Source organism: Mesoplodon mirus, assembly GCF_964341445.2.
Source record: "Mesoplodon mirus genome assembly, chromosome: X".
NCBI lineage: Eukaryota > Metazoa > Chordata > Mammalia > Artiodactyla > Ziphiidae > Mesoplodon > Mesoplodon mirus.
In genome coordinates, this window is record NC_138981.1 from 93,868,834 (window position 1) to 93,885,762 (window position 16,929).

At 44.5% G+C, this 16,929-nt stretch overlaps 1 protein-coding gene across 1 annotated transcript; it reads right to left on the reverse strand.

Moving 5' to 3' along the window:
- Window positions 1-11,187: 11,187 nt before the first annotated feature.
- On the reverse strand, window positions 11,188-15,691 carry IRS4 (insulin receptor substrate 4; the record flags this gene model as incomplete). Its single annotated transcript, XM_082609790.1, has 2 exons — window position 11,188; window positions 11,895-15,691. Coding segments are annotated over 2 exons (3,798 nt in total).
- Window positions 15,692-16,929: the final 1,238 nt, after the last annotated feature.

The following is a 16,929-nucleotide window of genomic DNA, read 5'->3' on the forward strand; positions in this document are numbered from 1 at the left end:
GCAGTGTCACATCTGTGCCGTACCCTGTCTCCTGGCAGCCTCTGAACCTAATATGCAAATAAAGCAATACAGCATTTTTCCCCCAAATAATCTTTTCATTCCACAATTCTGAACAATTATGACTTCGCTTACTTGCAAATAAAATGGTGACAGAAGGCTTGAGAAAAGGCTGCCTAAAGACGCATTGTTACCATAATGAACAAAAGCCACACTGAATTCTTTGATTAGGTTGGAAAAAGAGAAGAGTCTGAAGGAACTGATGAAACTGATGCCCTAGCAGTGACCAGTAACTGGAGTAGTGATTGGTACTGCAGCCTTATCCTCTCCTCAGCACCACTCACAAGGGAACAAACAGTAAAGAGCCCCCCCCATCCCTTTGGTTGGTAGGCAAGGAAAAATCATAGAAGTCAACTCGGTTCTTCGGAAAAGTTAGTGTAGCAACACATGTACTATAAGCCTGCTTGAAGATAGAAGTACACGTTCAAAGACATCAAAACCGAGTGGCGAAAAACTTCTGGTAAATATTACACTATTTCAAAGTTGCACATTAAATGCGAAGCAATTTTTTTAAACAGAGTTACGCACAACAGGTACATCTACAATCACATGTACACAGGTACACAAAGGTGTGCACACACGTTAGCACTCACACAGTTATACAGACATTCACACCCATCTGTGATATGATGAGGTTTGCCAGTGATGGTACAAGTCGTGATTTGTGTGCCACCACAAAACAAAGCTCTAAGCAAGCTTCAAGACCTTTGTACCTATCCTCTGTGATCACCACCTGTTAGTGTCATGTTCTCAAAGGTCCAGGTTCCTAAAATCTTAATTCAGTTTCCATCAGAGGCAAGCAAAAACAGGAGAGGGGAGCTTGCTCTGATTCTTTTTTCTTTTTTCTTTTTTTTAAATTTGGTACATCTTACATAGTCTCATTGTCCAAAGGGAAACAAGACCTTATAAGAGGTTCCTTTTGGCTTAAGTTTTAGTCAGAATATTGATTGATATGTATACACTAATGTCTTGAATATGGGAAACTGATCTCTTTATAGGAGCCCTGGGCATAGGAGGGAAAGTATGTGTCAAGGAAAGAGCCAGAAAGAGGGGAAGAATGGAGGGTGAAAGGGGGAGGCCCAGAGTGGCAGAGAGGGTCTTTGTGAGGAAACGTTTTAAAGAACTTTGCTTCTTTTAGGGGGAAAATGTAGTTTTTAAAATTTTTTAAAATTAATGGGTTTGGAAATCCTCAATTGATTTGCAAGCAGAACATCACAGTATTGTATGAGAAGAAACAGATCATCTGTTCCTCAGTTCTGCCTTTATAACATTAGACATGTTCAATCACAGTATCAGTTTAGTTAACATTTAATGTGGACAGAATGTTGCAGTTTTGTTAATGAGCAAAACTCAGATAATCTGCCCTTTGGTGCTGCCTTTAAAATATTAGAAATGTCCCATCAAGATATCAGTTCAGTTGATGTTTGATTCATTGATCAAGAAAAGTTTTGTGTATATACTACTCAGAAAAAAAAGATTCCAGATCATACCTACCTTCTCAGGAACATGCCTTTCTTCTTTATCTCCTCTTATTTCAAAGGTTTCCAACTTCAAAACTTAATCTAAGTATTATACATTACTAAAATTGGTATTGGCCAAATTTACACATATGTAAATAACATTTTTTTAAAAGAGGAAATGAGTTATGAGATGCTCACTTTTATAGTATTTGTTTCCTTTCAAAAAGACAGATTGGGGAGGGAAGCCAGAAAACAAAAACAAAATACAGTGGGAATTTCTTAATTCAAAATCACTGGATCTATAAGGCAGCAGTACGAATGATCTGTTGTAGGATCATTCAACTGCCAGCATCCACTTGTAGGCTTTTAGAAATTCAGGTTGCTTTCTATTCAGAAGCCTGTTATTTCTCTTTCTTTTAGGCAGATCTGGAGTAGACAAAGATGAAATTCCATAAGCATCACTTTTCTTCTAAAATGTTTTTTTGTGGCAATGTAATCACTCTAGGAAAAAAAAATGACAGAATAAAAGTTACTTTCAGAATTAAAGTGTGAAGCGCTCTTACCCGCACCCTATTCTAAAACAAAACAAAATGAAATCGAACTAGTAGTTTTGGGGAGCCATATTGAGGAGACTGCCTTTGCACAGACATGCATAACTAGGCTGGCTGCCTGTGACGTTTTAAATGCCAGCACAAGCCCAGCAAAGGCGCAAGGGCAGTTACTCCTTTTGCCCCCAGGCTCCACTCTGACTTTTCTGGTGGATAGCAGCTTTGTCAATGTGCATGCACTGCTCTACTTTCTCCCAGTGGGGCCAGCAACTGAGCCTGGCATTGGGCAAAGAGAAATTTTTTCTTCTCCTACATGCTTGATTATGCCTTCATCAAATTACGTGGCACGAGTCAAAGGCTTTAAGCACAGCCTTGGTGCTAGTCTCCAGATTCAATCACTAAATTTTGTCTAAAAGAGCAAAATCATACCTGTAAAGGAGATATGACTGAAATCTCCATCTGTCTAACAAAAAGAAGTCTGGTATTACTCTCTTGGCCTTCTGCTTATTGAGAGGGTGCATAATCGGGAGTGGGGCAGAGGAAGGGTGTCTGGTACATTGAAGAAGGTGCTGAACTGGAGAAGGGATGGGGATAAATGGTCAGCAAATTGATTATGGGATGTGAGTGTTACTTTAAGATCAGGTCACATCAAAGAACCAAATATTCTATTACATTAGAGCCAATGTAAAAAAATCCATGGAACACACACACCCCGCCACCCCCCCACCCCAGAGTAGGCTTCAAGTACAAGATCTTGCATTAAACCAGCAGTATACATTTTAACTATTCATTCTTTCATCAGAGGTTTTAAAAATGTAACAACTTGCATCTGGATGAAGCATCAAAGCTCTCCGTTCCCCTCCCACCTACTTATGGCTATTCATCATGATTCATTGTATAGGGCCGTTAATCCACATTAAAAGTTTCTTTTTTTTTATTACACCTTAGATTAGTAAAGACATTAAGTTTTCTTGTCAGCAGTGGGCTTAGGAAATTTTAGATTCTATGTATCTATCACGTTTACACAGGATGAAAGGTGTGATAGCCAGAGGTTAACCATGACACTACATACTAGCAACTCAGTTATCCACTGCAAAATTAGGCTAGACATTATGGAATTTTGAAGCTCCTGTCGGCTAGAGGATTTTAACAGAAATTTAAGGTTAGAAAGATATTGCAGGTGCAATATCAAAACTAAATTAGGTATTTAGTTTTCTACTTTGTTTTAATATAAAAATATGTTCATATATAGTATACTGAATGGGCTTTAAAGGAGATTTCTTACTACCCTCTATAATATACTATATTTCACAGGTATTTTTTCTAGAAACATACAAATTAAGCTCCATCTAACTGCCCCATCAACATTACACTAAGCCTGAACTTAGGGGCATTAGTTGCTATTAGAGGTTTCTTTCTTCTTACTTTTTAAAAAAATGACAGGGGCTCTACTAAAAATTTGACTCATATTTCAACTGCTTTTCTATAACACCTACACACCAGCATTGAGTGAATGCTTGATAACATACTAAAACCTAGCAAATAATGGTGTGATTTCAAGTTTACTTTACAAAATATATTTGTCAACTCTTGATTAGCCGTGCTGGTAGAAAGGAATAATGCTATCCAAAAGAAGATAATCCAAAAATAATTTAATTTGCTTTTGAAATGCATTATGGGAACTTGAGCCACAGATTTACCTTTATAATCCTGTTTTACTTAGGCCAATATTAAAATGAGCTTACATTCCCGGAGCACATTCCATAGAACAGCGTAGGAAATAACCCAGAAGCTTGCTGGTGGCAAAGGAAAGCAATTTGGGATTAAAACTCCATCAAAAACAGTCTGCAAAATGAATCAAAGGGCTGACAGTCATATCTTAGTTCTGTTTCCTATTCATTTTGATATCATTCCACCACCAGAAAGGTAAATGTCGATGCTTTTAATAATGTGATCTGATTTTGATGGATTACTTCCACTTGAGATTGACAGGTTATAAATAATTACTGTACCAGGTATTCTTACTTTCTGATTAATCAAAGATCTCTTTAATGACAAGTTAATTCCACCCCTTTTAATGGGAAGTATGCTCTTCAAGTAGTTTTTCTCCATAAGGGAGAAACCTCAATGGACTCTGGATGGGTCAAAACATTTTCCTACTCTTGGCCCCCCAAATCTGGCAGGTATCATTTTCTTCTCAAAAACAAATGCAGTAAATGTTTCTGGTTCAATTTGTCTAATGATATAAACCTAAACATTAATCTTTAGTATACTAATAAAACACACATGACTTCAATATCCCTGGAAATGTGTAGGGTGAGCCAGGAAGGCAGTTCCTCCAGGGCATTCCAGGCCTCTTCACATGAATTGCAAACATGCCTCTATTACAGCCTGAAGTCCAACACAGCAATGGTTTCCCTGCCCAGAGAAGCCCAAATGATAACAATATATCCAGTTAGCCTCTCATTCTCTTTCCACTCTCCCCAATCTCGTGGCCTCAGTTATCTTTCTAACTCCAATCTTCCTAGAACTAAAAAAAAAAAAAAAAAAAAAAAATTAAGTTCTTCTGAAAATTTCTCACTGTTTATTAGTCAACATGCTAGCCATCCCCATGATCAACTGGTGATCACAAACAAGCAGGGGCAAACAAGTAAAGCATTGAAGACAAACGAATGAAAGTAAATGAGGAGAAATGGAAGCATTTACCCCAAAGATGAGTGTATAGTAATACAGTTACATTATTTAGCTTAGCACTGCTTCTGGCTTATATACAGTTTTTTCCCCCAATAAGAATAGATCATCACACCTTTCTGTGCCCTGTAAATATATGGGAGGATGACCCTGAAGAGCCTGATAAAAATCGAAGTGCTGTCCCTCAAGGGTGAAAACTAGCAATAATTGCTGCTAGTCTTTACAACACCAATCACAGCAGACTGTTGTCTCCTTTACAGATTAGAAGATCAAATATGCTTCTCCTCATGGCGGCAACGGTTTTGTGATGGAATACTCAAAAGAATCTGTTAAGGGAAATGGATGACGCTTGTAAACTTCCATCTCCTCAAAGGTCAGATCAATTGTTTCACACCTGCCCTTCGCAAGCAGGCCCTGGACCACTTATGCATGTTCATTCCAGTCTCGATTATCTGGATACAAACTATCTGGGGATCAGCTACAGGATTTTCATCGCAGGTCAGCTTCGCCACTAACTCCCAACACACACTTGGGCCACTTCACTCTGCTGCCTAGTTACTGCAGACTTAAAGAATGCAAGTTACTAGAACTCTAATATAAGCAGTCTCCGATTTACAAAAGAGACATATTCCAAGGCTCATTGTTTAGTTGAAGCTCAGAATAAATTATCCTATGGAAACAATGTTATAACTAAATGGCGGATAGGTTCCTAGGTTCATCCACACATGCCTGTATTAAACCTATGCAGGTCCTGAACTGAGAGAGGAACGATTTTGACTGCACCCAGTGGTCACTTATAACATCATTTCTGTGGGGAGATCTGTTTGAAGTTTCAATATGAGGCTCCAGGAAAAGATCTCTTCTAGCCATGGCAATAAGAATAGGGTCCCCTAAATTCAAGCAGCTGAAATAGCTGGGGGCAGCGTGGCAGGAGAAACTATGGTCAGAGCTGCAGCCACAACAAGGAGTCCTTCATAGGAAGTGGCAGGTTTGTGTGTGAGGACAGTGTTGATATGCCTTCCAGACCAGAGGCACAACTTATGAAGGGGCAGGAGTTAAATACCACACTTATTGGTCAGACTTTCAAGGGCACCATGGGTGCACACGTGAATCATTTTCAAGGTGAATTTAGAGGTAGTCTTCGTGGATATTCTCTCTGAGTTTCAAGTCTACAAGTAGCAAATTAGTAATCATAGAGAGGCCAATTATATAAATTGTGAAAACTAGCTCAAGTGACTACAGTTTATGGGGCATTGGATATTCAGTAAATCCAGAAGGTCTGGCTAGCATCAGACATATTGTGGTCAACCCAACCAGAAAACGGCTTTAAAAACCGGCCCAGCTGCCTCTGTGTCAACAAGTGAGAGCAGGGCAGGCAGCACAGCCCGGGACCTGCAGAACAAGAAGGCCACAAGGAAGGCTGTTCTGCGAGCTAAGCGCAAGCAGCCTGTGAACTAGGAGTGGCAACGTCTGGGGAAAGAAATCCTCCCTCTGGGGGCCTCGAGGGACTCCCAGAGCAGCCTCACCTTTACAGCTAGAGAGAGACCAGGAAAGACATGTTTTCCTGAAATTAGGGACACAAGTTTGGCAAAGGACACAGGAGGGTAAGACTCACATAATACAATCAATGCAACCCTAACCAATAAGAAAGGGCATGCCAGGAAGCTAGGGAAAAAAATAGCAATAATTTTCTCATTTCAATAAATAAATATTTAACTACATATTTTCCATTAATTCTAAAAGGAATTAAGCCCTCAGTCAGAAATTGTAAGGTACCCTCTAAAAGAATGCAAATTTAAACTAGGATAGAGGTCTACATTAAAGAAAATCTTTAAAAATTCTTATTTCTCAAGTGTGCAGCCCAACATTTTCAAAAGAAGATGGAAATCTAAGACCTGTTGCTGCACAACCAATAACCAATGCAGAATTGCTAGAGAACGTATTTTAATTTCATATGGTGAGTGCATTATCTTGGCAATTTTATCAATAGCTTTAAAATTAGCTATCTAATAGTTGTGGTAAAAACTGAGTGTGCTGTAATGTATTCATTTCATGATTATAAAAGGTAGCCTTTTTCATCTCTCATTTCTCACTCAGGACCAAGCAGTGCTTTCCAGTAAATGATCCTTACCATCTTTGAGCCTGGCAGCACCTCTGAGACAAAACATACTGCAGGCTTTAATTAAGCATTTGACAAAAGCTATTTTCCAATACTGCCAATAAAATGGCTGAGCTATTTGAGCTATTTTTACATAGTCTTAAAGCATTTTCAAAAAGGTGCTAAACAAAATGAATTTAATTTTAAAAATGGATTTTTTTTGTCTCAAGGAGAGGATTTGATTTTCAAGGCTTCTAAAGTCTACTTTCCTGACTGCCAAAAGCAAATTTGATTTTTAAACAAATGAAGAGCATCTCTTTCTACAGTGCTTTTGCTTCCACCTGTCTCATTTTATTCTGTTTTTCCCACCATGATGGTGCAGATTAAAATATCAGATTTTATACATATGGAAAAAATGGAATTGAAAGACTTTTGGCCATAACTGGCAAATGTCAATGGATTATTCGGAAAACCACACATAGGTGACTTCAGTTAAGGAAAGGACCACTACTGGAAGTTTACTGAATGCACCCCTTTCATTCCTTTCAGTGTTTCCGTGGGATCCAAGTAGATACACATACTATTCGTGTTTGGGAGGTAAAGATGAGCAAACTCCTCCCCCAGACTGAAAACCTTCGATTCCAGTACAGGTCAAATTCTTTTTATTCTAAAGCTATGGCAAATAGTTCAATGTAATGAAAATGACCCAAGCTCTGGTGGATGGCTCACAGTTATAACACTCCGAATGAATTACTTACAACGAAATTGGATACTATCAAATTCAAGAAGACTTTAAATTTTCCCAATCCTTGCCTATATAATCATCTTTCATCAACAGGAAAATACCATATTGAACATCTGATGAAAGGGCAGTGTGGTGTTCTGGGTGGAGCACTGGACTTGAAATCAGATGTATGGGTTTGATTTTCTGCTCTGCCACTTACCTCTTTGACCAGGGGAAAATTCTTAACACCAGCTTCAGTTCCAGTACCTACTGTCCCCCAGTAAAATAATGAATGTAAATATGCTTTGCAAATTATAAGGCAGTAGGCAACTGTCAGGCATTTCCTCCATCAACAAGCTGACAATTTAACAACGATCCCTTTTAAATCACACACAATATTCCTTATTTCTCCCCGTATACTGGTTATCCTCATCTATTCCAACATTAAGACTTGGAGGGATCACTCGAAGAAGCCCGAGTTTGTTCCCCAAACAATTCCCTGCCAATGACTGAAGTGCTTTGGTTCATATTTAGTAACTTGGGGGAGGAAAAGAAAGCAAGAGATCTTATTCGAGTTTTGATGCATGTGTGATATTCAAGTCCTAGTCCTTGTTTAAAGAAGGTCTTTTGCTAGTGAATGGCCAGAATTTTTACCTGGGAAGCATCACTCTTAAAAATGAAATGAATGCACATGGATAATGATTGCCAGTAACTTTAGTTAACTTTAATTGAATGAAATCTTTAATTGTTATAGGTCAAATATCTCTGCTCCAAATGACTGTCCAGTTTTTGGGTTTTTTTTTTTGGTGGGGATGAACGTTGCCTAAAATAAGTGACCCACCCATGGTGACTGACATATCTCTGCTATATGGAGATTTTATTCTGGTAACGTATAATAAATAAGTCCAATGCAACAAAAACTTTGCTCTCAAGCACCTATAATTTATAGCAAGAGGATTTGGCAGTAGTACACTGAAAAGAAGCTTATACCTCCTTCATGTTAATAACAGTGTTTAAAATTTCAAAAGGTAATTACTACAGATTTTTTTTTTTTTTTGCTTTTTCATACCAGGTGCTGTTATAACTTTACTAATTTGGCCGGCCAATTCTCTCGCCTCTCTTAGAGCTGCTCTTATCTTCCCATCTCTGGAATGGAAAAATCAGTGAATTTTTTTAACCTTAAGTCATTTCAAACTATGAATGCTATATCAGATACAGCAGTAAAACAGGCAAAAATGCATTCGTGGGTCAGGAGTCACACTAAACCATATAAGAAACTGCATTCTCCTCCTAAATGCTAATACTTATAACCCATGTGTTTAAAATCTGAAGACTTCACACTTCTTAAATTATTTCATTTATAAAAAAGTCAAGTCCAGGTTATATTTCTGTGTGCTTCTTTCTAACTGACTTGAACAAATGGCTTTGAAGCACTTACTTATAAGCAATGTGACTTGTAGGTAAAAGAGATTATATATTAATTTTGTGCTATATGAGAAAAGTTGTCTCACTGCCTTACGGGCTCCCTTCATTTCACTTAAGTTATAAACAGATCCCAACTGTAAAGATCCCAACTCTGAACAAGCATGTAAACCATTTTAAGTGAAAGTAATGCATAACTGAAAAGTGGGATTTGGGGACACAGAACTTTAATTTAGCTTTGTGTTTCTAAAGGTGACAATCATAAGAACAGTAACAACGATGGTAATAGTAGTATAATAATTCATGTAGAACACTTACTATGTACCAGGAACTGTTCTAAGCATTTGCCATAAATTAAAATTACTCTGGGAGATATCTAACTCCTAATGAAGACTGTGCCTTTGCTCCTTTGTCAAAGCGTATTTGTTATTTTCTAAGATGATCTTTTTTTTAATGTTAGATAGGAAGGTGAAGAGAGATCAGAAATGGGTGAAAATTATTCTGTAGCTTTACAGAATCAGAATTAGCCAGCTTGTTCTTAACCCTTCACGGACAACATTCTACCATATCAATTTACATTAAGATGGTAGCGAAAGTAATTTCCTGCAATGAGTTCTTTCTATATATCCTCCCTTTTATGTATCTCAGCAAATTATGTGCTTTAATCAGTCTCAGGGCCAATCATTTTGGCAAGAAACTAAGTCATCTGTTGAAAGTGTTGAAACTTCAATGTTTGTTAATCCAATGACAAAATTAAAATATCTTACACTTGTAAAGTGCTTTAAAGGTCCAAAGTGCTTCCACATTCACTCTCTTGTTTTAACCTAACCACCTACCTCCCTGTGAGATACAGCCTCCTTGCTGTAGTTACTCAATAAAGTTAGGAATTTCCTCAATGAACAACACATTTAGAGAACATTAAGCCTCCAGAATAGCTACAAAGTCATTTGAAGTTATTCATAAATCAGTAACTTATGCTAAGATAATGTGAATTATTGTAGGATCTAGATAATACTTGGGAAGACAGGGTTTATTTAAGGAACAAGAAATTTTCACTCATTTTCATCTTGGCTTAAACAAAGAGTAGTGGAAAGTACAGACAAACCTCTATGAAAACTTGTCCTTTCCAAGTACCACAGGGACATAGACAGCTATGGAACACCCACATCAGTATCATAAATGGTGTCTTCAGCAGTTAGGTTCACACAGTAGCTTAAGTCCAATTTCCAGGTGTACTTTACAGAATAAAATAGATCTGTTCTTGAAAAGCTGGTTATGAATTAAATTCTTGGAAATATATCTGTATATTTTAAGTGCATGGTTCTAGTAGTAGTGGTGATTGTGTGTGTGTGCCTGCACGTGTACGTCTGTGTGTGTGTATGTTGGGGGGAGCTCACAATTTAAAGGAGATCTGAACTGAATCCTTTGGCAAGCCAAAGCATCCTTTTGTCGTTTTAATGATCACTCTTTAATGTGTCCGTGCTGCAAACGTGAGTTTTTGTATGGCAAGTTTTCTAAAGCAGGGGGAGAAAGGGGAGGGGGCCTACACCTGCACTAAATAGGGAGCTTGTTAGGTGACTGCTGTGATCAGTCCCCAACTTGTTCTGCCTGATCAAGCACAGTGGGCAGAGATCCAATCACAAAAGCATTCCACAAAGCAAGCAAAGCAAAAATCTTCACTAAACTGACTACTGGAATGAAAACTGCTGGGGTCCATCCCTTCTCTTCCCTGGAAAAGAAGCACATTCTGGTAAAGAGGGAAGGCAGTTGAGACTATGGAGACATCATCTTCCAAAATCATTTCTTGAGAATGTCTCCAGACACCCTGATAACAACATTGCACGATGTACACAGCAGATTTACTTGAAGTCTTATTTCCAGGATCCTATTCTTTCTTATTTCTTCCTTTGGAAAAGTAACCCTTTAAAAAAAACTTCCACTCTTTCAGGGTAGGCTGCCCCTGGGGTCAGGTCTTCCTCCAGCCCTTATTATCTTGTTTACTGAATTGCCCAGAAGACACACCAATTAGATGTTTTAAATGCTTTTTAAACCTTTCAAACAATATTCATACCCATTATAGTGTTGTCACCCTACCCTCTTTGGGGGGAGTTACATGAAGAAAATGAGGCACAGCAGAGGTGACTTGCCTGTCACTGTTAGTGACATAGAAAAGGAATGCTCAAGATTTCTGGCAATTTATCCTGTGTAAAAACTAAGCAAATCAACACAAAAACACATTCCAGAGCCAAATACCCTCTTCTTTCAATCACCTGTTGTTCTGGATTATTTACCTTTTGTTCCCTCCAGACGTTCATGCTAACAGTTGAGATTTAACTTTCTTGGTAAATCATAGCAAACCAGCATAACAATGACTGCTTTTTAAGAAAGTAACTTTCAGAAGGAGAATGTCATCAACCCCCAAAGGTTAACAGTTGATTATTACTGCTCAATATTCGGTGCTCTTATTAAATTTCCTGCAATTAAATATGGTCATTTGTAGAAAAGCAGCTTTCACTTGTTGATTTGAAAATGAGTTGATGGGATTCAATTTACGACGTCCTGTTTGTATAAATCACTAAGCGTTAGGGAAGGATATCTGAAAGCATCCTCATGCTACATATCCTTAAGTTTGAACTACTCCTAAAATGTAGAACCAATGTTTAAATGATAATCGGTTCTTTCCAGGTAAAGAAACTTATCATTAGATTAAAACAAGTTTTGGCAACGATCACAAGGTGTTGCATGATTAAAACTGAATTCTACTTTCCATGCTAAATAAGCATCAGTGAATGAAATATTAGCTCACATTTTCCTAACACTGTAGACAGAGCAGTGCATCGATCGATTCATTAAGCAATAACCATTAACTTCAGGGAAATGAATTCTAAACTCACCAACCTCTTTGGGGAGAGTCGAACTTCTCGTTGTCAGGTCTGGCAAAGTCCATTCTCACGTACGTGTCATCGTCGTCAGAATCTTCTTGCTCCGGGGGTCTCGGCGCCCGGCCGCGGCCAGGTGATGGAGGGGGAGCGGCGGCTGCAGCGGCAGCCCCGCCGGCTCTGTTACCTCCGGCAAGGTCTGCCGATGGGTTTGGGGCTCTGGGGTTCGGGCCACCCGCAACGTCTTGGGACCCTCTTACCGCTTCGGCACCAGCAGCATTAGCAGCAGGTTGGAACCAGCGGACGGAGAAGGAGTCAGATCCCGCGGCGGCCTCGAGGCCCGCGGCAGCTGCGCCGCTGCCCGGGGCAGCGACCAGGGCGGAGGCGGCGGCTAAAGCCCGGCTCACGGCTAAGGTTGGCGCGGCTGCCGCGGCCGCGGCTAAAGAGGCGGAGAGGTCTCTCTCGAGGCTGTCGGTCGGGAAAGCAGAGACGGCGGCTCTGGCAGCTGCAAAGAAACTTTGCGAACGGCTTTGTGGGCGCCTTCTCTCGAGCTCTTCTTCCAGCAGCAGCCTCGCTACAGGTGGTGGTTCAGAGCAGCGGCTGGGGGAGAGAGAAATGTCCATACAGCACTCAGAAAATGGGTCGACCACGTAGATGCGACCTGTTTGAGCATCGTAGCGAATGGCACTGTCAGCAAAAGGCACGGCTGGTGTCATTGCTGGGTTGAAAATCACTTCAATGTAGTCACCTTCCTCATTAGCACTGTTACCTGTAGCACTGGGAGGAAGAGGCGGAAGTGGCCACCTAGCACCATCCAGAGAGAAGGGGTTGGCACCTGGAATAGCTCTTAAAAGATCTGAGAGGTCGTTTGCTGGATTTGGAAATGGCACTCCGAACTCAACATTCACGTAATTCGAAAAGGCGAACTGTCTGGGGTCGGCAATTATGCCCCATAAACCTGGCAGTCTTTGAATACAGGGAGCTGGCATATTGCTACCTCTTTTAGGGAAGTCAATCTTGATGTAGCCACTAGCGCTGTCAGCTTCTTTCTGCTCATGTGTGGGCTTTTGTGGTTTTGGCTTGATTTTATTTCCTTTTGTAATAAAAGGAAGTCGATTAGGTCTCTTAGTCTTGTTCTTGGGGGGCCCATCACCTGAACGCTTGGAAGGTGATCCCTCATCTCTAGGCTTTGAGAATGACCCCTCAACTGAAGGCTTTGAAGTTACATCTTTGGGGCCTCTGTTAGATGAGGCTTCTTTGTCTAAGCCCTTCCCCAGGAATTTTCCAGGTAACATTGGTACATACTCACTGTGGTCACTCTGCCCCAATGGGGAGCTCCGAAAAGCATTTGGCAGAGAGAAGTAGGAGCTCCAACTTTTGGAGGAAGAGCCTCCCTGAGGATTTCTGGGGTTTTTTGGAATTGCACCAGCTCCAGGAGCCATAAACATATAGTCACTGTCACTGTCATTGTCCTTTGAGTCATCCTCTTTGTCAGGATCAGGTGCTTTTGGAGGACTTGGTGCAGGTGGTGGGCTCACTCTGGGAAACATCATCATGTACCCTCTTGAATCTTCGAAAGGTGATCGAGAGTGGCGCTTCTTTGACACAGAGACATTCTGAGGAGCCATTGGCATATAATCACTGGAGCTTGAGAGAGGGGCAGCCACCCCTGGCCTCATTGGCACGTATGGGTCATCCTCATCTTCATCAAAAGCTCTGGCTCTGTGGGGACCCCGAGCTGCACCTTCTGGGGTCTCTGTGTCTTTAACTTCTTTGGCTTCTTTGCGTTCTTTTGTGGCTCCTCTGTCAGCACAAAAATAAAGTCGGAACCTTCCCCCAGACTTTCCTTTTCCACCAGTTGCTGCAGCTGGCGGGGGTGGAGGTGGTGAAGGTGGTGGCATTTGCTGTTGCTTGCTTTGAGTTAATTTGCCAAAGTAGGATCTTTTCTTCAGAGATTTCCCATGATCACCATTGCCTTCGGAGCCTTTCCCACTTCCTGAGCCTTTGCCCCCTCCAGAGTTTTTGCCTCTGCCTGAGCCATGGCCATCTCCGGGTCCTTGGCCATGGCCTGAGCCGTGCCCACCTCCAGCTCCCTGGCCACTGCCTGAGCCATGTCCACCTGAGGTGCCCTGGCCATCTCCTGAGCACTGGTTTCCTCCTGCACCCTGGCCTCCGGAGCCCTGGCCACTTGAGCCCTGGCTGCCACTTGAGCCCTGGCCGCCTCCGGAGCCGTGCCCCCTGCCCGAGCACTGGCTTCCTCCAGAGCTCTGGCTACTGGAGCCTTGGCCACTTGAACCCTGTCCACCTCCTGAGCCCCGGCCATTTCCGGAGCCCCAATTGTTCATGGGCATATAGTCGCCTCCGTTTCCTTCCTGATCCTCTTTGCCCTGAGGATTGCCTTCTTCCCCAGAGTTGCCAGGGCCAGAACCAGGTGCTTCAGAAGACAGGCAAGCTCCCTCGCTGGGGGCTTCTGCAGGGTGCGGGCCACGCACGGGGCTGGGTGCTACGCGGCGAAAAAAGCTGGCTGGCACTGAAATCGCTCTCCTGGATCTCCGCGCTCTGGGCAGGTGCAGCCTTCCTCGCCTGGAGGGGGGCACAGGCTCACTGGGTGTTATGTAGCGCCTGGCGAGGAGCATCTCGTCTTCCCCGTCACCGATGGCCCTGAGGTGGCAAAACTGCTCAAAGCGGGACCTTCTGAGCCAGCCGCCGGGCTCGAGCGGCAGCATGTCCAGGTGCCTCCTAGTGGACAGCAGGGTTAACAGGTGGGCGCCGATACTGATGCTGTAGCTGCGGCAGCGGGCTCTGTATTCGTCTGCACACAAGGCTCTCATCTTCTCCAAAAACAGCTCGTGCATGTTTTGGGCCACCACACAGTCATCGACCTGCATCCAGAGCTCCCCCGGGCCGATGACGGTGGACCTGCCGACTTCCAAGAAGAAATACTGCTCCGAGTGCCCGCAGCGACGGATGCTCAGGAGCTGGACGACCACGCTGGCCACTTCGGTATTTAGCCTCACAAACACAACCTCCTCGTCGGTAAGACAGAGCCGGAACACGCCGCTCAGCTCTTTTCTGTGCCCCAGCCCCCTGGGTTTGACTATTACCTGCCACACATCTTTGTAGAAGGGTGGCTCCGCCGCCGCTGCAGCCGCCAGTGCGGCCGGCTCTCCATCCGGCTGCGCGCCGGGCGTGCCGCAGCGGCGGCGCTTGCTCTCGAGGATGAGGCGGCTGAGCAGCAAGTACCAGCTCTCTTGCTCCGACTCGTTCTCGGCCACCATCGCGAAGTACTCGTCCTGGGTGAAAAGAGCGATGAGGTGTCGGTACCTTGCGTCGGCTCGCTGGCTCACCGAGAAGCACTGGTACAGGGTGATCACGCGCCGCGGTGGGATGAGCGCAGGGACCGCGGCGCCAGAGGCAGCCGCCGCTGCTGCAGCCGCCGCGGCGCGGACACTGTGCCGGAACTTCCTGGCATTTTCGTAGTATTCCAGCCGAGCTGGGGCGTCGGCGGTCTCCAGTTTGAGCACGAAATAGCGCCTGTGGCCATGCTTCTGCTTCCGCAGGTAGCCGCGTTTGCAGACATCGTCCCCGACGGGGAGGTCCTCCTCATCGGACTCGGAGTCTGACCGGGAGCCAGTGGCCGTGGAGAGCCACATGGCTCCCGGACAAGACGACCCGGTCCCAATGAGTGCGGTCGGGGTTCCCGAGGAAAGAAGTGGGGTGGGCGCCACCGCAGCTAGAGCTGCCGCTGTTGCCGCTGCTGCAGCTCGCAGTCTCCTTGTCGCTTGGTCGCGAGCGAAGGAGCAACTCGCCATGGTGATGCACGATGGTTTTAAGGTGAGCGGGCGGAGGGGGGGGGCTCGGGGAAGCGAGGGCTGGGGGAAGAGGCCGTCTACCCCCATCCGCCCGCTCGCCCGCCCCAGCCCCCTCCCGCCTCGGCCCGCGCCCCCGCCCACTCCACTCCAAGCGCGCGGCGGCGGGCAAAACAACACGTGACCGCTGCCTCACGCGGCGGCTGCTGTGGCTCCGGCTACCAACGCAGTGGAGGGGCGCGAGCGGCCGCCAGCAGAGGTGTGCGAGGGAGGGGGCAGAGGGCCCGAGAGGCGGGGCCACCTCCTGTCCCGCCTAGACCCTCTTGGAGAATCTTCCGGCCTCTGGGCCTTGGGAGGACCGACGGGAGGAGGAGGGGCTGTCTGGCCACGCAGGTCCTCACGAGGAGTCCACGGAGGCACGGGCGTGGTGGTCGGGGGTTGGTGGGAGAAGTTCGAGAGAGACGGAAGAGAGAGCGGCCCGCGAAGGGGGCAAGGGCATGATTCGCTGGAGGGGGTGAGAGGGGGCAGGAGGAGGCGGAGCGCAACTGTCTCGGGCGGCGCAGGGGAGAAGAGCTGGCAAGGTCCCGGGACGGTTTGTTTGTTTATTTGGGAAGCCGGAGCCAGGTGAAACTGTTGCAAGGTTTTCATTGGATGGGATGGGAGCCAATGGGAGTGTCTGGCAGTGAGGCGGCCTCGAATTAATTAGTTTGGGGGGCAGGAAGGGAGCTGAGGGGCGAGGAGGAGTGGCTTGGGTCCCGGAGTGGGCTCCGCTGTCTGGTTGTCGCGCGTTCGGCGGTAAACAACCCTCTGCGAGTAGCTATTAATGGTAGTGATAAACTCGTGCAAATCCCCAAGCCACGGTGACCCGGGACCGAGCCGGGCGCCCTCTCTTTTTCTTCCCGTCCCTCACATAAATTCTCTCTTTCTGTCACAGTCTGGTCCACTAGTTGCTGCCGCGCACGGCGAGCCGAGAGTCTCGGGAGAAAGCGTGGGCACCCCCTGGAAACGTGTTAACCACCAGGGCACTCAGACCTGCCGCCCACTGCGCTGCAGGCACTCGCGAGCTCGCTCCAGCCCTGACAAAAGCCCGCGAGTCTGAGGCACACAGATAACAGCGATGCGTTCAAAATGAACCTAATCTTCCATCAGGGCGCGTCTGTAGCCCACGAGACGCAGGCTGGCTAAAGATGGTGTTTCTGGCTATTAGATTAATGCTGACTATGAAAGCACAAATTTGGGGG